At 38.8% G+C, this 22,112-nt stretch overlaps 1 protein-coding gene and 1 long non-coding RNA gene across 3 annotated transcripts; one reads left to right on the top strand and one right to left on the bottom strand.

Annotated features, from left to right (window-relative positions):
* Nucleotides 1–4,341: 4,341 nt before the first annotated feature.
* Nucleotides 4,342–13,605, top strand: LOC148780090 (uncharacterized). The gene is made up of 2 exons (XR_016042652.1): nt 4,342–4,925; nt 13,117–13,605. It is a non-coding gene; the product is annotated as an uncharacterized LOC148780090 (long non-coding RNA).
* LOC18424832 (TORTIFOLIA1-like protein 4) lies at nt 12,516–20,388 on the bottom strand. Of its 2 annotated transcripts, XR_016042651.1 has the most exons (7): nt 20,224–20,388; nt 19,188–20,071; nt 18,744–18,849; nt 17,320–17,897; nt 14,990–15,483; nt 14,515–14,665; nt 12,516–12,802 (listed from the first exon to the last, which is right to left on the bottom strand). XR_016042651.1 is itself a non-coding variant. In XM_006829411.4 (6 exons), exons 2-6 carry the CDS (start codon nt 20,022–20,024, stop codon nt 14,653–14,655), a joined length of 2,028 nt encoding a protein of 675 aa, XP_006829474.2. In that variant the 5' UTR covers nt 20,025–20,071; nt 20,224–20,388; the 3' UTR covers nt 14,256–14,652. The 2 variants fall into 2 exon arrangements, 1 of the variants encoding a protein (XP_006829474.2); XM_006829411.4 differs by lacking the exon at nt 12,516–12,802 and having other exon boundaries at nt 14,256–14,665.
* Nucleotides 20,389–22,112: the final 1,724 nt, after the last annotated feature.

The following is a 22,112-nucleotide window of genomic DNA, read 5'->3' as shown; positions in this document are numbered from 1 at the left end:
TAGCGCTAGGGATGGCCACGCCACTGTGTTGTCATGCGCTGGGGGTCCCAATGCCAGAGTGGTTAAGAGCAACGCCAAAAAAATGGTGGCCCGAGTTACAAGCTTGCAAGACAAATGTCAGGCCTAGGAATGCTCAAAATGCAATAGAAAGTAACCATGATTACGTTGTCGATGAGGGTAGCACCATTGGGTGTCAAGACCGGCAACATTAGACTTTCATTGGCTCAAATTGCTGCTAAATGTTAGACCTTGGAATGTGGCGAAGAGTAACCATGATTACCCTAATGATGGGGGTAGCAATGTCGGGCTTTAGGACCAGCAACATCAAACTTTCATTGGCTCAACCTGCTGGAAAACATGTCTCGGAATGAGGTGCAAAGTAACCATCATTATCATGGTGCTAAGGGTACCAACACTAGCGTCACAACCAGCATCGCCCAGATTGATCCTGAATAGGCACCACCAATAGCAACACCCAGCATTGCCACTAGTGTTGCCAATCGTCAGATGCCCTTAACAACATGCCACCGCCCTGAATCACATCACCCTTAATGAAGGGGATGCGTATTATGCAACTTGTGTTCATTTCGACCCAATGTTATCACTAACAACATAGGTTTTTAAATAATTTGATGGCGCCCAAAGATGGGCATTGCTGATAGCAACACGAGCATGGCCACCAGCAGTGTAGAAAATGGATGGCCCAAATTAATCATATTTTTTATCATTTTTAAGGGGTCCTTCTCTATAAATAAGGGACGACCACTCCCCTCCCCATTTGCACGATCGGACTTTCAGACTTAGCATCGAAACCCTATCGGATTGAATACTAACCCTAAGCCCTTTATTCTAGTATACTAGAACCTTTAATCGTAATACATTCAAACTTATATCCTAGCATCCTCGATGCCCTAAACCTCATTCGACACCAATCGCCTCGCCCAGTAGACCCCAGAGAACTAGATATTTTGTCATATCAACTCTGATCCTAAACTGGCATCGGCTCGAAGTGTCGGACATGGGGGCTTGGCTTGAGGTTTGCCCTCCTTCTTTCCTTCCCGTTTCATTTTCTTTTCTATTTAAAAATCCTTTTTCAATCTCCCCAGTTTTCTCGGAAAGCCCATATTTCAAACTTCCTCATGAGTTTTCAGCTTCTCCATTTCACGAGTTGGCACCATTGGTAATCCATACAGGGATGGTCTTGTGGCTAGTCTCTTGCTCGGGTGACAATTCAATGAGGCCCCTTTATCTATCGTTGATTCGACGAGTTTGCATAAGAAAATGAGGCGGAGGTTACACTCTACCAAAATTTTCATGCATAAACAATAGGGAAAATTACATAAAACCCCCAAAAATAGACTTTCTAAGCAATTTATAACTTTTTCTAGTAACTTTTTCCCCATAACTATGTTTCCTAGCAAATACATCCCAACTAAAAAAAAAAAAAGAGCTAAAATACGCCTCCCTTATCTCACACATTGACCATGGCGGTCGGACACTTCACCATGGCAGTCCGGTGTTTGGAAGAGGGGGTCTGGCACTTCACCATGGCGGTCCAGCATTTGGAAGAGGCGGTCCAGCGCTTAAGTCACTGCTTTGGAACGATTCGGCACTTCACCATGGTGATCTGGCACTTCATCATGGCGGTCCGAAGTTTAGAAGAGGCGGTCTGGCATTTGTGAGCTACAGTCCGGCAAAATTGAAAATTGTGTCTGGAATAGGCAGCTCGGCAGTGTACAGTTCCAGTCCGGCATAATGGATGGGTCCGGCAATATATAACCGTGGTTCGGGTTTCGTTTATTTGGATCCGAAAATGATTTGTTATGTACGGGAAGGGTATATTCGTCAAAATAAATAAATTTTTTGATTTGGGGGGTATTTGCTATAAAACTTGAGTTTTGAAAAAAATATGCTAAGAAAAAATAGGGTGGGTGTAAAATGCCTAGAAAGTCTATTTTGAGGGGGTTTTATGCAATTTCCCCTAAATAATATTGCTATTTAAATGATTCTTCCAAAACAACGAAGTTTTTGTTTTATGATAACCCCTTATTGGTGCACCACCTCTTTTTACAGGAAAAAGTTTATATAAGGTGTCTGTTTTATATTATAGAAATGAAACACATCTCCAAAACTCATTGGAAAAAGTTGTTCCAAACAATTTAATCATATTTATTTAAGATATTGGATATGAAAAATAAATAAAGAGATATTGAGTCTTAAAAATAGTACATCTTGTAATATATTATCTGAACCATCTATTTTTAAGAATTTTAAATGTCTATAGATCTATTTGATCTTTATCATTTTTTTATCTTTAACTTTCATAGGAGTTTTGAGGCCATCTCAAAAGTTTTAAATACCTCAATTGCATTTTTTAACAACGTTTAGCAGTGCACTTTACTTTGATTATTGAAAGTGGGTACCTTATACAAACCTCACCCCTTTTAACTGATGCTATCTCACCTCACTTGGATAATAAAAACTAGAACTTCAAAAAATAGATGATAAATTTACGATCTTCACTAATATCTCAACTTGATAAATAGAAAAAAACGAAAAACCTCTTCACATCACTATACCGTACCATACCATACACAAGCTTGCCAAAGTACAAACGGCACAAAAGAAGAGCATCCAACGTTTATATCAAGCAATAGAAAGTAGGGATTAGCAATGTTTCATTTCCACATTCACGCATACGCGTTTCATATGAGGCAATTGCGTTTCATATGAGGCAATTGTCGTTGATTGTGCACCATACATACACATCACGTGTATGGTACTTTTGTATGTTGCAAGCGAAATGCACATCAGACACACATCATGTGTGTGGTATCTGCCTATGTAAAAAACAAGGTATGTAGAAAGGGACGATAGGAGGATGAAAAAAATGTATAAAGAGCCTCATGGAGATAGGCCTGAGTGGAGGCATGTCAATATGATTCCTGGCGAAGGTATGGATGGGTTAATGGACTCTTTAAAGATTCCTTTAGTAGTGTTGGATAATGAAGATGTAAAGCTTCAAATGTTAAGTAGAATGGAAATGATCGTTTCATTTTATTTTATTTTTTAACGCTCTGATTTTTGAGGTCAAGAAGGTATTGGGGAGCAAACATTAAAGGGTGAAAGGAAAGTTGTTGACCTTGGATGATTGGAAGAGTAACTCACATGTCTCTTTGGTACCGAAATATGCCTTTTAGGTGATGGATTTCTCTTCATGTGTGGAATTTGAGTGTATTCCAAAGATTAGCAAATCTGGGTGGTAATTTTATAGGAGTGGATTAGGAATTTCTAGAGGGATCTGATCTTTTTTATGTCAGAGTGAGGGTAAATAGAAATTCCTTGATGCCATTATCGAGAAAAATTAGACCTACAGCTAATCTGAAAGATTTTATTAATGATGTTTATGTTGAAAGTGCTAAGGAACCTTTAATTATTGAGAAGAAGTGGGTAAATAATGCGACTCAGGATCGGGAGTCTAACCCCATAAAGAATGAATGGGTTGAAGTGAATGAAAAAAGAAGGTATTGGATAATTATAAAACCCAAAGGATTTCTCAAGATGAGATCTTAAGGAAGAGGCCAACAATGGCAGCGAAGGGAAGTCCAGATTTTAAGGACCAACAAGGTATAAAAAACCTTTTTTCTCAATCCTTTCAAATTTGAATTTAAAAATTAAAAAAAAAGTTAGTGTCTATTAATAAGGAAGGAATTTCACTTTCCAATAATGCTTGAGTCGTCCAGATCTATTGCTTTATGATAATCTGAAGGAGCCAACATAGGACTTGAATGCAATTTCAAGCTTTCATAAGGGGTTGTGACTCTTCTAAAGAAAAAGGTTAGTCAGTTTATTGGAATATGTGATGACGTGGCTTTTGGGAGGTCGAATTGTTGGAGATTGTAGGCGATGGGAAAGGACACCTCTTTGGGGATGACAACGAAAGGTGATATTAAGGATAAGGTATGTGATAAGATATCTAAGGAGAGTTTGGTTTCAACATGCTCTTTGGAAGCAAAAAAGGAAAGAACCAAATGGAGCGCAATGGAGAAAGTTGGCGAGTCCTTTGGAACAGACATATTCCTTTTGGCCAAGCTTTTGCAAAGGTTGGATAGAACCTATTGTTAAGGCGTATTGCTGAGTGCTACATGAAAATGCCATAAAGATATTTGTCACTCAAGAAGGCAACACATAAGAAGCAAGTGGTGGATGAACATCGGGTTCCTCCTGAAGAACAGGGGCTTCCTATTATTGTCGTTAATGATAATGATGGGAAGCATGATGTGATTTTTCCCCATCCAGAATCAATTACAATATCTTTTGGGGATCAATTAGATGTTTAGTCAGAGGAAGAAGTAGATTTCGTTTCACCTTTAAATGTGATGCCCCCTATTGATGATAGAGCGGAGAAACCAGAAGAACTCATGGTGGGCAACCAAGTTGAGGATGCTAATAAGGACCCCTGGGAGATGTTCAATATCTGTCAATTTTGATGTTACTGACAATGTTTTAGGGGTATTGAAAGAACTTGTGGAGTCTTCGTTTATGAAGGAGAAGATGGTCCTAGGGAAATTGTGGCTGCTGTGAATCCTGTAAGAGCTTAAGGTAAAGGGAAAGTTGTTGTAAAGCCTACATGTTCGTCGTTTCGAATTGCGGCTAGGAGTTCGATTCAAAGGGAAGATAGTGGTATCACTTTTTCCAGCACAGATGGACTAATCGATGTGGAGGATGATGCTAGTTCTGATTTTTTCGGTGTTGTTCCTACTATCAAAGTTTAACAAACCTCAAAGCATAATGAAAGTACTTAGTTGGAATGTTCATGGCCTTGGGAGCGAGCAGCACAAGTAAGAAGTTTCGCTTCTAGTTGGAAAGTATAGGCTGGATATTTTGCTTCTACAAGAAACCAATCTCCCAAGTCCGTTAATTAGGTATGTTAATGATATATGGGTTAGAGGTCCTACTGGTTTTGTGGGTGTGGATGCAATAAGTTCATCTGGTGGTTGTTGGGTAATATGAGATTCGTCTATTTTGTTTGTGTGGATGTCATTTTAAAATGATAGACTGGTGGCTGTTATTTTGGACAGACAATTTCTTCTTTCAGGTGGATAACATTTAATGCGTACAGTCAAAATTTACAGTCCCAAAAAGCTTCTTTTTACAAGATATTGCTTAAATTATTTCCTATTATAATCTTCCTTATTGTATTGGTGGGAATTTCAATTCCAGTTTTGATGGTCGGAGGAGACATCAACTAATATTGCTTTGAATGCTAATATGAGAATATTTAATGATTCATTATTGATCATGAAATACTTGACTTACCAATTAATGGAACCAGTTTCACTAGGACGAATAATAGTATACAAAACTTGATTATGAGCAAGTTAGATTGATTTTTGGTATCTAGTGCCTAGGAGGCCCAATTTCCTTTGGTTAAAGTGAATACTGTGGAGATATTTCCATTAGATCATATTGTTATCATGTTGCAAATAGACATTGTTAGAGCAAGACATAGGCCTTTCATATTGGAGGCTGTTGGTTGGGCTTGATTTCTCGTTGTCTCGGGTTGGTCCAATTATGGGTATGACCCGGTTGGAAGAATCATCTCTCAAACAATCGTGGAGCCCACACGTGTGTGCTTGTAGTGCGGATAAGAACTAACAAAGAGAGAGATTTTAATCGACAAAGAAGGGCTCGAATACCGTCGTGTTGGGTTCGTGGGACGTGTCTAGGCAATTCATCCTCTTAGATCATCTCAAAAGCCCTCCGGTTGTCCTTGCAGCACAGTTTGAATTCGGCTCCCTCGTTTTCCTATACAGCACTTGGATCCACACACGAAAAATGGCCTTCAGGGTAGAATTTTTGGGGTGTCCTCCTATTGGTAATTATATGGTGGATTTAGGGTTCGAGTCCAAGGGTTAGAGGGATTGAGAGTGAATAGAGAAGAAGAATTAGAGAAGAGAAAGGAGAAGATGAGGGGACCGCAGGTTTGTTGTGGTTCCGGGTTGCTATGAGGAAGAGAGGAGCGTAGTGAGAGTCAAGACTACAAGTGTTGTGGCTCCGAGACTTAATGCACGGTGAAGGAAGGGAAGAGAGCAGAGAGAGATGGAACCGCAAGAGCCGCGGCTCCGAAACTTTAACGTGTGGAAAAGAGAGAAGGGGCACAGAGAGAGAGCAAGGACCATAGGTACTGCGGCGCCGAGACCTTAAGTGCAGAAAGAAAGACAAGAGTGTAGAGAGAGACGGGACCCCAGGTGCTACGGCTTCGAGACTTTAATGTGCAAACAAAAAAAAAAGGGGGCATAGGGAGAGAGATGGGACCACAGGTGTTGCGGCTCCGAAACTTTAACGTACAAAAAAGGAGAGAAGGGGTGCAGAGAGAGATGAGACCGTAGGTGCTGCGGCTCTGAGATTTTAACCCGCATAAAAGAGAGAGGGGGTGCAGAGAGAGAGAGAGAGAGCAAGGACCGCAGGTGCTGTGGCTCTGAGTTACTGCATGAGAAAGACAATGCAAAGAAAGAAATAGAGAAAAGAAGGGAAAAGAAAGAAGACTGAAATTAAAGGCTTGGGAATTGGGCAACCTTCTGGTGTAACCTCTCCTAAGAGGTACGACTAGAGCCAAGACAGATATTGAGCTTGGGGGCCATAGGTATCCCGAGGGATTCGGGAGAGAGTGGTCCGTAGTTCTAGACTGTTGAGAAATCACCTCCGAAGCTGAAGAGTGAATTGTGCAATTCTAGACTATCGTAAGCTCACTTCTGTATAGGTCCCCTAATTAATAACTAAGAAGAAGATGAACAGAGAAATAAAATATCCTATGAGAAAGGAATGAAAATATAAGAAAGAGAAAGCCTCTCAAAACTCAAACATCTTTTCGAAGTCCCCTCTCTAAGGAGGTAACTGTGAACATCGGAAATGTCCCTAGACTTCGAGACCAAAGTCAAGAGCACTTCGGAGGATTCTAGATGGTGAGGTCCATAGTTCTAGACCGCCAAGAAATCACCTCCAAAGCTGGAGAGTGAAGTCTACAGTTCTAGACTATCGTGAAATCACTTCTGAAGAGCCTCGCGAGAGCTGTCCAAGTTTAGAAAGATAGATAGAGTATGTGAGAAATAGATTTATAAGAGATGAGAGAAATAGAAGAGAGAGAGAAAAGAAAGAGAAAGAAGAGAGAGTGGACCTAAGTCGACTTGCCTTTGTGCACGCCTTTGAGGATCCCTTTTGAGCTCTCCTTAGAAAGATGTCTTGACTTTTGGGGTTAAGGTTGGAGTATAGGTCTAAAGTGAATAGAGCTAAGTGGGTTAGGGTAGTGTGTGAGATAGGGTATAGGAGGTTGCGAAGGCTAGGTAGTAAGAAGTTTAAGGTTCTTGGTAGTAAGGAGTTTGAGGTTCTAGGGATTTGGGAATTGGAAGTTGGGGGTTCGAAAGTTGGGAGATGGAAGTAGGAGGTTTGGATGTTGGGAATTGTAAGAGGGAGATCTGGAAGTTGGGAGTTGGAAGTGGTAGGTTTGGGAGTTGGGAGTCATAAGTGGTAGGTTTGGAAGTTGGAAGTTGGAAGTGGGAGGTTTGGAAGTTGGGAGTTGAAAGTGGGAGGTCCAAGGGCAATTACCCAAGGTGGTAAAGTTTTCTCTATCCTCTCTCTTGAAGTTGGAAGCTATACATAATCAAATGCTTGAAAGGGAAAAGCTCCATTTTTTTATTACGCTTTCCAACTTAGGTTTACAAATGACTTAAGCTCCTTATGTAGAGCAACTATAAAACAAGGATGGCATACTCAAAACTAACCCAAATTATGATTAAAAAAAATACAATAAAATCTTAAATTTAGGAATAATGATCAAAATGCCCTTTAAACCTTTTGTGCTAATGATGAAACCATCCCTTTCTGAGGTGCCTTTTGCCATTGCTAGATCTTGGGAGCTTTTTTGGATGCTTGTGGCGATGGTTTAGACGACCCATCATCGTAGTTTTGATGCTTGCTTGACTCTAAAGAGTTTAATGTCTTTTGATCGTCTTAAGACAGACTTTTGCTGGGAGGTAAAAATCTAGCTAGGTTGTGAACTTTGGCCGTCAATGCAATGTGATCCATGGTGTTCCGAGTCTTTATTTTGAATGCAAATTAAAGAGGAGACTATCACAATTTCTTTGCACCAATTTTTGTCTGATTTGGTTCTTGCTTGAAGAATTTTTGAATTGAGGAGGTCGCCAAAAAAAGGGATTCCAGTGACCGGGAAATCTTGCCTTTTTCAGCATTAGAATTTACGCTATTCGACCTTAGATTGAGTGTAAAATTTGTACCATCTTGTAGCCTTTCATGATAAGGTCACATCGAACCCAACTTTGCAATGATCCGACGTACAGATCTCAAGTTATCGCTTCACAAAGTTCGAGATGTTTTTCTTTCAAAACTCTAATTTCTATGGTTGCAGGCTCATCTTGTCTCTAGAAAAGCTTTGGTTCTGGGTCACGTTATGATGTGTGTCATATGTCAAAATGACAGGGTCATCGAGACTTAGCTTGTGTCCAAATTTGAGCTTGTTCCGATTCTAAACGAACAATCTGTGGGCGCTTGCAGATCATCCTGAGATGTGAAAACACTGCTTCCATGATTGGAAACTGGTTTGGTGAAGCCACACCGCAATAATGTAAAACCTACCCGTTTGTCGTAATTTGGGCCCAGAATGTTCTTGGGAGGTCTGATTGAGCCTAAATTTGGTCCCTAAGGCTTTTTCAATCTTCTGGATGTAATGGCAGTGGCTTGGTATTATTTTGAAGCCCTTATCATAGGGCTATAGTTATAAAGTCTCTTTTCGGTATGATAAGAAATGGTATTTGAGAACCAAATTTCGTCTTGATCAGGTCAAAACTTATCTGAATGTGACGAAACTTTGTGAATGTCCTTCGGGTATCCCAAACTACCCTTTTCATGCCTTTCAAAGCCGCTCTAGTCTTTTTTTCAAGGTTGCCCAGTTTTAGGCTTATTTTGCAATGTTCCCTTGGTCTGACGATGTCTTGGGTACCGACAGGACCAGGTTATTACTAGCTCTCTTCTTATTTGTACCAAGGATGTAAGTACATAAAAAATGACGTATAACAGCTGTATGATTTGAAGAGATGGGTGTTATTGACATTATTAGGAATACTTGGAGTAACATTGTTGTTCTTGGATGGGTGGGTTATAGAATTTTTAAAAAGTTGATGGTTGTCAAACGTAAACTGTTGAAACGAACGAAAGAAAACAATTATAGCATCAAAGCTTGAATGGTGGAAACAAATCTCTATAATTAGGACATTAATGACCTGGTTAATGTTAATCGGCAGCCCACAGCAAAAGTGATGGGAGAAGACCTGAATTGATTAATTCCTTACATGATTTGATGAGAATGGAGGAAATGTATTGGAAACAAAGATCTAGAGTGAAATGGAAGGCGATTTAAATACAAAATTTTCCATGTTATTGCTAATACAAAGAGTAGACAAAATGATATCTCAAGCATCATATTTCAAAGTGGTAGTGAGGAGGATCGAAAAAGTTGGGAGATGGAATTTATTAACTATTTTCAAAAGGGTTTTTAAACTGAACTTCCTTTTTCCAAGTAGATTTTGAGGGTGTTCCTTTTAAAAGGCTTCCTCAAGCGACCGCTAGAGATTTGGAAAGATTGGTGGAATTGGATAAGCTTAAACGGGCAGTCTTTGCATAGTTAGGGGATAAGGATCTAGGGCCACACAGGTTTCCTTTAGTCTTTTTCCATAGATTATGGCCCTTGTTAAAGGAAAAGTTGTTGTTGATGATTAATGAATTTTTGGAAGATGGAATTCTAAATAAGGGTATTTATTCAACTTTCATTGCTTTAATTCTCAAGAAGTCCATAATTAATGTGATAAATGATGTGTGAGACTGATAAGCTTGTTGTCGACCTTATATATCATTTTTAAAGTGTTGGTAGAGAGATTGAAAAAGTTCTTATACCTTCGCATTTTTTGGACCCAAACTGCATTTATTGGTGGAAGAATGATTATGGATGGGGTTTTGATTGCTCAATAATGCACCCACAATAGGGTTCAAAGCGAGAGGAACCGAGTATTTTATCAAACTTGATATAGAAAAGAATTAAAGATCGTGTGGAATGGAAGGTTTTGGATGAGGTCCTTCTATGTATGGGGTTTTGGTACTATTAAGAGAAAATGGATTAATGGTTATTTATCATCTGCTCATTTTTCAATTTTGGTGAATGGTAGTCCAAAATGCTTCTTTAAAACATCAAGAAAAATGAGACATGTAATCATCTTTCAGCTTTTTTATTCACTCTTATTGGGGAGGCTTTCAGTTTGATGATAAAAAATGTGGAAGGCAAACAATGTTTTAGAGGTTTTTAGGTGAGTTCGGAGGTCCTACATATTTCTCATCTTCAATATGCAGATAATATAATTATTTTTTGTGGGGCAAAATGCGATTAGTTGTTAAATATCATAAGGTTTTTGAGGTGTTGTGAATTGGCCTTGGGTTTCAAAGTTAACTTTGCTGAAACTTCAGTTGTGGGAGTTGGTTGTGATGGAGATGTGGTTAATATTTGGTTGTGGTTATGGATTGTAGGTGGAATCCTTTTCAATCAATTTACTTAGGGATGCCCATATTAGACTCGCGGGTAACTAAGGATGTGAACGATCGTATTGTGAAGAAAACGAATATGAAGCTTGACCTTTGAAAAGCGAAGCATTTATCATTTGGAGGAAGAATTACGCTCATTAAATCTACCCTTTCTAATCTCCCCATTTACTAAACGTCTTTACTGGTGATGCCTTTACCTATTATCAAAAGGATTGAACAATTGATGATGAACTTCTTATAGGGGGCCGATGATAAAAAGAAAAAATTTCATTTAGTGAGATGGGATAGAGTATGTACTCCAAAGAAGAAAGGTGGATTAAGTACTCATAAACTCAAATTAGTTTATCAAGCATTAATTACCAAGTGGGGGTGGAGGTCGCTGAATCCAGATCAGCAGCTTTGGAAAGATATTTTGGTGGATAAATATGGCATTGATCCCCTAAACCAATTTATTGCTAAAAGGAAACCTGCATATCAGCAATCCCATTTGTGGAAGTCTATTCTTTCTATGTGTTCTTTCATGATTAGGCATACAAGGTGTTCAATGGGAAGGAGTGATAATATTCCTTTTTTGACACCAAAAGTGGGCTTATGATGAGGCATTGAAGTTCTCTTATCCAATGTCAGATTCTCTTCAGAGTCTTCTTTGATTTGGTGAGAAAAATGAAGCAATTCGGTGTTTCGGCCGATTCAGGGGAAAACTTCGGATTTTTAAAATTTTAATATAAATAAGTTAGATATTTATATAATATGTAAAAACAATGAAAAAATTAAAAAAAAATAGATATTTATATATATAATATATAAAATTAATGGAAAAATAAAAAATTAAATAATTAAATTAAAAAATTAAATAAAAAAAATAAAAAAAATAACTTTTATATAGGTATTTCTTTTCTGACCGAAGCAGCCCGAAGCATCGGCCGAAGCAGCCTGAAGCTTCGGCCGAAGCAGACTCGAATCTGATCGAAGCAGCCCGAAGCGGCCCTAATATGACCAAAAAAGTAACACCGCACTTCTCTTTGCTTCTGTTTATGCTTAAAATTCGAAGGCTTTGGCCTCTTCAGCCGAAGTGAAACGAATTTGATAACATTGCTCCTATCTAGAACCATTGCACAGTTGTGCTCAACTAATGGCAAAGGTAAGAGAGGTTGAGCAGGCTAATGGTAATTATGTTTTTAGGAATATTGTGTGCCACTATAATTGTATTATGCAACCTACTTTTCAGTAGTTGACTAAGTTGTTAAAGGTGTTTGAGAACAACCATATTTCCAATTCGATGAATGATGAGGCAATATGAGAGCTAGAATCAAGTGGATTTTTTTCGATGAAATCAGCATACTCTTTATTATTTTATGATTGAATTAGATGAAATCAGTCAATGTTACGAATATATGGAGGTGGCAGATACCACATATGGTGCATGCCTTTATTTGGGTAATGATACAAAGCAAAGCTCCAACAATTGATAATCATAGAAAGAAGGGGAAAATCCTCATCAAAGTATGGTTGTTTTATAAAAATGATGAAGAAAGTGCTGCACATTTATTTCTTCACAGCCCTCACATATGGTGTTGGGCAATGCAAAAGGTTGGAGTTTCTTTGGTCCTTAAAATTTTCTGCATAACATTTTGAACCATCTCAAGTTAGTGGGAGTTCCTAAAATTGGGAGTATGACTTTGGATATTCTTTGAGGAGAAATTATATGGGATTTGGAAAGGAATAAAAGGATTTTTTTAATGAGCTTCTTTGGAGATGCAAGGCATTAAAAACATAACATAGAGCTTGGAGTTGATTCAACATCACTAAAGAAGGCTATGGTGTTTTTTTTTTTTTTTTTTTTTTTTTGACCAACATTCAATAATTTTATTGATAACTTAAAATGAAATTACATCGTCAGAAATAGTAAAAGAACCAAAAGAAACGCCGCCCTTTATTAATGTATCAGCAACACCATTAGCTTCACGGTAAACATAAAAAAAAGATATAGATATAGAAGCAATAGCATCCATAACCTGCAACCATATAGATCGAAGTTTCCATGGTATTTTTTGCTCCTTCTTGCACCACCTAATAATATTCAGAGAGTCTCCTTCAATTAAACAGCTGGTCCCCAAGCTCCTTTCTATGAAAATATTTATACCCCTAAGCAAGGCACTTAATTCCTCAAAATTAGCAGTGGCAGTACCAATTGGTCCTGCATAGGATACAACAATATTTTCAAAACAATCACGAATAATACAACCAATACCAGCAGGGCTCGGATTCCCAAAAGAGCTCCCATCAAAATTTAGTTTCAGACAACCCATAGGTAGAGCAAACCAAAATCCCTTAGGCCGACATCTACTCACACCCAGATAAAGCAGATTAGAGAGATTTACCATCACATCAACTTTTGAGATCCCCTATCCCTCTTGGACACCGAAAGACTTGACCAAATAGAAAATTTAATTACATGGTGTTTTTAAGATGGATGTTGAACTCAATACAACTAACTTTATCTCAATGCAGTATTACCGAGATGTATATGGCAGCCACCTACAACAGGAAGTTTTGAAGTGAATTTTGATATATCATCCTTGGATAATCCAAGGATGGCAGGTATAGGCAGGATATGAGATAATGGGGCAATGTTATCTTTGCTTTGTTGGTCGATGTGGGATTGTATCTGCAAATCATGCCGAGTTGGTTGCTCTTATGAAGGTTTAATGATATGGAAGGAGAAATGTAATGCTGAAGCTTTGGTTATCGAAGGAGATTCACTTAATCTCATCAATGGGTGTAATAAGGCGTCCAAACCACCATGGCAACTTGAATCTCTTAGGCTACAGATAATGGATATAGAATTATCTTGATTGGTCAGTTTTAACCATGTGTAAAGAGAGGCAAATGACATTGCTGATACGTTGAACAAGAAAGGAGCCTTGCTGGATTCATTATTAGTCCCTTTGTATTGTTTTGAGTTGTTTTGAATTATGAGATGTCATGCTATTTTAGTTAGTGAACTGAGCCCCGCTGAATTCATTATTAGTCTGTTCGTATTGTTTTGAGTTGTTTTGAATTATGAGATGTAACACTATTTTAGTTCATGAAAAGCAAGTAATTTTGTCAAAAAAAAAAAGAGAGATCATTTATTTTTAATAAAAGTACAATTCGGGTGGTTTGGAATGTGTCCTTGACTAGGCTCAAAAAAAAATCTCAAACACTATGACACACCAAACCGTACAAATTGACATCTGATGGCTAATAGCAATTGTGATTTACAAGGTTAAGTAATCCCGAAAGAGAAAGGGGAAAAATATGAGAAGGGAATGTACTCCACAAAATAGCGATGACAAAATAAGGTGCATGATAGGTCTATGGATCATCTGTGGGAGTTGATGGATAGTGGGGTTAAACAGTACTTCTCGGGAAAATGGAGACTATAGTACACAATTTTCTCCATAACCCAAAAACCTGGTATATCATGGACCATACACAACCGGCGTAGTATTATATACTTCCCCAATAGAAGAATAACGAAGCAACCCCACCTCCTACCGACTCCAAGCCATGGAGTAAGTGTGGAGTCTGTGCGCTAGGAAACACCAAATGTTAATGATGGAGAGAGCCAACAACCACTCACCAACTACAATTCACTTAATTAATTATTTTAAAAACTAAATTCATTGCCAACAACTCCTTGCTTTTAATACATTATAAGCCAAATCCCCTTCCCCTCCTCCTCCTCCCCCCTCAACTTTTGTAGAAACTCCCAGAAAAAGTAACATATATCAGCTGCAGGAATGATTCTCCGTCTCTCTATCTCTATATGTGCTACTGTACAGCTAGCGATCAAGACTATTGCCTCAGGTTTTACAATAATAGAAAGAATGGTAGAAGTAAAAAAGGATGTAGTAAACATATCACCTTCCTCAGAAATTAATTGTTTTGCTTTTGTCAACATCTTCATGAGAACAAGATGAAATGGTACTTCTTGGATCCAAACATACCCCGCCCACACCAATGGCAAACTAGAACAAAATAACCTCCAATGTAGTCCAATGGTCATGTAGATGGTCTGATGAAAATGTTCAAAGAATCAGAATATATGGTATCCGAAGAACTATAATACTAATATGAAGTATGAACCAGTAGTTCTCTAGACAACAAGCTGATTAACCAACACTCATACATCAAATTTATTTGGGTAAGCTGATACATGAACAGTTTACACAGCAGATAGTAAAAATCTAATTTATTCCAAATTTATTGATTATACTGATTAACTAGAAATTTATTGATTATACTGATTAACCAGTGATATGTTTACACCATAAGAAGTTGAGTGCAATATTTAGACTACATCAGGAAGCACAAGGGCAAAGTTCTGAAATCAATGTACCTGCCGATTCCATCGGCCTGCAATATGCTTCTGATGGAGGTAGGTCCATCTACTCTAGCGGATACCAATTCTGCTGAATTTCCTTGTCTTTGTATTTTGTTAGAATGAATTTCAATATTCGCTCTAGGTAGAGGCGAGATCTCTGCAAGTGGATTAAGAACAAGACCACCCTTAACTCCTCTAAGCGTTTTGTCATCCCATTTGGCCAAGTCAAGTCTTTCTCTCTCTTGCCCAACACATGGCCCACTATCGGGTAAGAGAAGCCTAGTAGCAGTGGGAGAAGAGTATCTACTTTCTGGTTTTCTCCAAAACTTTGCACTGAGGAAATCAGCACCAGGAATCTTGCAACATTTGTTTCCCCCAATTTCCATGTTTGGAACAACCCTGCCTGATGACAGGGCTAAGTCATGCGAGATCTCATCCAAAGCACGCTCAAGGCCATGCACCCTCGTCTCTAATGAATGCATCCCGTTCTTTGAGCTACCCATAAACTTCTGCAATAGGGAAAGAAACTGTGAATTTAGGCATAGAAACCTCCTAATTCCCCAGTGCATATGTTAGTACCATAGCATCCACATACAAAGAAAACTGAATGTCTAGAGAATTATCTATGATTCATGTTTACTACTCAAAACACATCAGAACAAGTGCAAGGTTGCTACTTACGACTGACTTGGCTTTCTTTCTTGATTCCTAATTCATATATAAATATGTGAAAACCAAGAAACACAATTAGAAATCCTTTCAGAGGGAATAATGATGCCACTTTTAAGCTTAACTAAGAGAGAGGCCATCATTGAGCTTGAACTTACTTAGTGAGATAAGTTTTCAGGATTTTAGGGCACGTTTGTTTCCTGTGAAATTATTTTTTAGAAAATATTTTCACGTGAAAGCATTCCCTCATGTGCTTCAGTGTGGGACTATTTTCACACCAATTGGTCCCCGTGCATCTTTTCACACCAATTGGCCGCTAATTGGTGTGAAAATATTCCCAAACTGTTCTACATAAGAGAATTTTTTCACGTGAAAATATTTCTCGAGAAATATTCAAGAAATATTTTCAGGCATCATGCAAACCAAACGTGCCCTTAGCAAGGGGAACAATGTGGAGCTCAAAATTAGATCACCATTACATTTGCATGACAACCCATATATACAAAAGTTAGGAAGTTGTGATCATATATATAAGCGGCTGGACTTATTAGCTGCTAAGTTGGTCACTCTGTGCATATATCCAGCAGACTGCAAGGATCTGGGAATCCAATTTCATATTTTTGAGATCAGAAAAAGCCAAAACTTCTACACTACCAGCATTCATGGCATGCCCACACTCCAATACATTACAAGGAAATGTATGGACGCATGCTTATGTGTTTGTAATCAGTGCGTAAAGGAAAAGATGGAAACTGGGCAGACATACATCCAGTGTGTACATTGGAATCAAATGAGCACACACTGCATATGTGATGATTAGACTATTCCTTGTAATCTAATTTTAATAAACCAAAAATAATATATCAGTGGATACTAGCTACATAAACTCCCAGATTACATGGTCATGATGCAACATTTCTTGCATGCCGATACTTCAGTACAGACAATCAATCCTGCTATCACAATTCTATTATTAAAAAATAATTATGTTGGACCCAGCTAATTCACCCACAACAGGAGCTAAAATCCAATTATCCATAAAATGGAGCGCAAATCTGAGAGTAACTTGGTGAGCCTATTCAGAGGATTTCTAAGTGGAATATCATAGTACCATCTTTCTTCTGTGTCATGAACATTCAACTAATTGTGCTATCAGGCATCAACAGGTAGCTTACCAGACTGTCTCAAACAAAACCATGACAAAGGAAAATCAATTTGCAGGAAAATCAATTTGCAGACATAGGTCCAAGAGATGTCACTTCCTAGGATTTACAGAAAGAATTTTTGTCTGGATTGAAAAAGAAATTTCTACCAAAATTCTTACCACCCATAAACCAAAATCCTGCTCTCAACCCAAAATTAACTACTCGAGGTATTGCAACTTTAATCAATGCACCTCCAAGATATAAGTCAGAGGAGCAGCATGCACAACAAAGACACAGCCTCGATACTTCAATGAAAACAGAATCATAATTACCACATAACAACCTAAACCAACTCTAACAGCAGAAATAAACTCTCTCTTCAAATCCAAAACAACCAATAACAAGTCATAACTCTCAAATAATTATGCACAAACAACATTGTACAAAAATTGTTGCAGTGCTTTCCAAATACTGCCATGGCATGGAAGCCAAAGCAAAATGAATGTCAAGTATGTGTAAAGAGAGTTGTACCTGGAGAAGATCCAACAAACTGGTTTGCTGGTTCTCAATATGAACCAGTTGCTTGCGAATCAGAGAGAGATCACTTTCCTTATACACCTGTTCAACTGTGTCACTGAAGCCAACAGTAGCCCACCCAATAGAACTTTCCTTCTCATGCAGAGGGACAACCCGTGAGGTGCCCCTCAACCCACCAAATTTGTGTGCCTTCTCCTCGACAGTTCTCTCACTCTTCTTGTCATGCTTTGGATGCCCATTTCCAATCTCCCCATCTTTCATATCCTTACAGACCGCACCCTTACCACTCTGAGGATCATCTTTGCTAACAACTGTAATGGGTCGGGATTGAGGAACTGCAATCTCTAACTTCCACTCTGACATTTTCTTGCGATCCAGCTTTTGGAAAATAGAAGGACTGCATCTCTTGTCACCCAGTGGGGTCCTTTTCTTTGAGCCAGTGACAGATGAGCAATCAGGAGGACTCCTACTTGAAGCAAATCCTGTCTTCTTTCTTATTTCATATGGAAACCCCTTAACCGGCCTCTCAGAACTATCCAAACCAGTTGTGCAGTTTGTATTGCTGTCATTTTCTGTTAATAGACATAAAAGACAATATCTTAAAACTTGAGTGTGAGAGAGAGAGAGGTAGGGAAGCAAATCCTGTCTTCTTTCTTATTTGATAAGGAGACCCCTTAACAGGCCTCTCAGAACTATCCAAACCAGTTGTGCAGTGAATAGTGCTGGCATTCTCAGTTAATAGACATAAAAGACAATTTCATAAAAATTGAGTGAGAGAGAGAGAGAGAGAGGTAGGTTGAGTTTGGTAATCCTTCATCGAAAGAAAAGGGTAATAAAAGCTGTTTTGGGAATAAGAGAACATTTTAAATTTCAAAATAATATGCAAAGCAAAGAGAACAGCCCAATGTTCCCAATTAATGTGCAAGCGTTTGCTTGGTGAAAGTAACGTGGTAGGGGAAAAAGAGCAATAAAAAATTGAATTCCCAGAAATTTATATAGGGACGGATTGGGACCACTAAAACAAAACCCATATTAAAAGCAAAAAGCAGAAACAGAATACATCCATGTGACCTTGAAAAATGCCAGTCATAAATACAGATCCAAATGGTATGAGAACCCATAAGAAAATGAAATGCAAGCTAGATGGGGACCATTTCTTCGATAGTTTAACCACATCCTCAGATATTGATAGGGCCAATAAGTTTTAGAAAACTTATTGTTTCGACATCTCTTGAAAAAGAGCCGCAACATACATATCAAAAATAGGAGACCATCAGGTATTAGCAATGCTAATAATAAAAAGAAGAAAAAGTATCATCATTTCTGAAGGAAGTGCATAACTAAGGACATGAGAGCAAAAAAATCACTAATTATAACCAAATAAGGAGAAGAAACTCTCAAGAGCCAAACAGTGGTACCTGTTATACATGAAATTTTCGTTTCAGAAGCTGGAGATTCCTCTGATTCAGGAACTTCACTCCAAGCTTCCAATGCCTGAATCACAGAATCACGAACCAGCTTCACCTGTACCCAAATAACAGAGCACAAAAATGTCGGAGTCCAAACATATCAGATCAATGATAAATTCCCATAGAAAAGATCCAAATTCAACAGGAAACTGAGAGGAAATAACAATATAGGTGAAGTCAGAAAGAAAAACATGCATTCAATAGAAATAACTTAAACAATAAAATCTCGATCAGGAATCCTAAATTCAACATTAATCTAAATGAATAAACAATAAAAACAAACTCGAAGAGGAAAATATAAATTCAACAATTTAGCTTATTCAGGTAGAAGAACAAATATCAAGTATCATCAAATGAGGAAGAAGAACCAAATTGATTCAGTCCAGTCCGTACCTTATCAAAACGACGTGATTCCAAAGAAGCAACACAAGACTCTTTATAAGTCTTTAAGGCCTCTCTCTCACTAAGAGCCACACGAGCCAGGGCCTCCACTGAAGCCTTCCTCGCTTGCCAATCCTCGCTTTTCAAGGATTCTCTCATTGACCCAATCACCATGGCCATGAGATGTGCCCTGGATGCCCCATTTGCTAAAACTACACTGGCTAAAGCACCTATCAATGCCGGTTTTGCTTTAAAGGCTTTACATCCCAAAAGCTTCACCATTTTAGGTAAGAGCTTCTGTAAAACCTCAGGCTGAGGATCAATGGAGGAATCGACAACCCTAGCAAAGCAATGAGCAGATCCAGCCTGCAAATTCTGGTTCTGCTCGGTCATGGCCTCCATCAATGGCTTCAAAAAAACAGTTATTGAAGGCTGAGTGATCTTTGAGGCCATGATTCCCATGGAATCGACACAAGCCGATCTCACACTGGAATCCGAGTCTCTAAGCCTCTTGATCAAGTTTCCAACCATTTTTGGGAGATGAGAGCTTAGAGCATTACGATGAGTCTCAGCCATGGTGCCTAATATCCTCGGACACTCACGTCTTGCAGTGCTCTTCTGATCTGAATCAGTGTCATATATGCAGGCTAAGAAAGGGGAAAAGCACTCACCATTCAAGCTTTTTGCCATGGAGTCCAGATCTGATGCAGCCATTTGAAAGGTATCTCGATCCGAAAGCTTATTTAGGGATGAGATTGCTCGCTGTTTCATGTCACGAATGGCTTGTTGAGGACTCTGGGATAGCCGGGATCCCGCGGGTCTCGCCATAAAAGAATCTGATTCCAGCATTGTAACAGAGAAATCTTCACAGGGGTCACTATGTGTAGAGCATTGTCCTGCAGTTTCCGTGCCAAAAAAACCAGATAATCCACCGAGAAATTACAGTGTCTAAATCATCTCCCATTCAGTTTAGTGATAGAACAACCAGAGAAGATAGGGGAGGAGAGAGAAAGAGCGAGGGATCAAAGACAGAGGGGGCCAAACTTACTTCAATGGCGGAAGAGGGATGAGAAAGAAGCACAAAGTTCCTTCCGTGGTATGAAAGAGAGAGAAGCACTAGGCTTCTTCAGTGTTCTGTGAGAGAGAGAGAGAGAGGAAGAGAGAGAGAAGCGCAAAGCTTCTTCTTCTTCACTGGCACGGCCACCTTGGTCGAGTGTCGTCTTTATAAAGGAAGCGCTGGCATGGCAGGCTTTTACATCTCTCCCTCTCTCTTCTCATGCAAGTAAGTATCGAGTAGCGAACCGCCGGATTTTTACCGTAAACCGCCCATGTTTTTACATTGATTCACGTGTCACTGGGAACCACGTCGCCGGTAAATCTCTTCTGCCGCCACTTTCCGGTAAAATATAATTAGGTAACTAACGCAATAAGTTGACAACAGTCGGACTAAATTGTGAGAAATTTTCGCGAGTAACCCCAAAATATTCTTTTAGTACGGTCATCGCAGACACTGTCTAGAACGGTTTCTGGCAATGGGCCCAGCGGCCCGCCCTGAAAGAGTTTGGTCCAATTGCCCGGCCCTATGTTTTTCTTGTTTTCTATTTTTTTCTCATTTATTTTTGGAAAAGTCTTTCGTGCGGGCTGGACCGTATTTCTACACATGCGGTGCAAAAAGTGTAAAGCATCCATATTAAAGATAGATACAAATAGGTATTCCATTTAAAAGCAATAGAGACTTACGGTCCAAATATTTTTTTATTAAAAGTATTATTTTTAATTTTTAAAATTTATTTATTTATTCATATTCATAATCTCTTTGTTAAAGATTACATGTCCTTAAAAATTAATTCTTAAAATCCATCTCAAAAATAGATTTATTAAGAAGCCCGTATTTCTACATATGCAGGCTTGGCCGCATAGAAACCTAGTCCTTTATTTTTTACCGAGCCCGGCACAATCTCAACTAGAATGAGGTCAAGCCTAAGCCGGCCCCATGGGGATAAGATCCGGGCTAGGGCCGAGGCAGGCCCGGCCGATTGTGACCCTTATTCTTGGATTATTAGGTGACAGCAATTGTCCCTCCATCACCGTCCAACCTGTTGCTGCTACGATGCACCATATGACCATGGTGTTATAGGGGTCATGTGAATCATAGTGTACTGTCCATTTACCGAATTTGTTAAAGGTTCGGTGAAGGAGATTAGGTGGGAGATGAAGGGACAATTTGGTCAACTAATTTTGTAACTTCCGCTCAACTACCGGGGTGAAAAGGAACGCGCGGGTCGCGATCCCGTGAGGTGGTGTGTATGTGATCAACTGGTTGCGGGTCCACCATATTATGATATCTTAAGATTATATATCGAACATTTTTATGCGTAAAAAGCAAAGAAAAACGAGAAGACAGCCTTAATTTAAGGAAGAAATGAGGGGCATGTATGATGAAACGGTGCATGACGGACGGTTAATGCAAAAGCGACGAGAGAAAGTGCAGTAACTTAAAACCCTGAAAAGAGCCCCGTGAGTTTCGCCTGGTATGACATGGAGGAAAACCTCCTAATAAACGCACGACGAGAAGGTTCATTTCACCTTACGGAGTTGTCACTCTTTCGTGTACTATGTACATGGTATCTATGGAGGGATGATTCAGGTCTACGAAAGCCCAAAACAATCCAATTTTCATGAATTTTGAGTTTCTTTTTATTTTAAATTGAATTTTGAGTTTCTTTTTATTTTAAATTTTATACGAGTGTTCGTAAAATCTAATTGGAACGGTTAACTAGACATGGAGCTGGAAGTGGTTTAACCAACCTAATCGGTAAACCTGTCGATTCAACCATTCTAACCGAACAAGTCCCGGCGATCAAAAAAATTGTTCAAAAAAAATAAAAAAGATACAAAAACTTTACTAAAACATGAAAAGCATATAAAGAATGATTA

This window comes from Amborella trichopoda, chromosome 10 (genome assembly GCF_054954075.1).
Source record: "Amborella trichopoda isolate Santa Cruz 75 chromosome 10, AtrichopodaSantaCruz75HAP2 v2.0, whole genome shotgun sequence".
NCBI classification, from domain to species: Eukaryota; Viridiplantae; Streptophyta; class Magnoliopsida; order Amborellales; family Amborellaceae; genus Amborella; species Amborella trichopoda.
The sequence above is the reverse complement of the archived record's forward strand: the minus strand, read 5'-3'. Positions and strand labels throughout refer to the sequence as shown.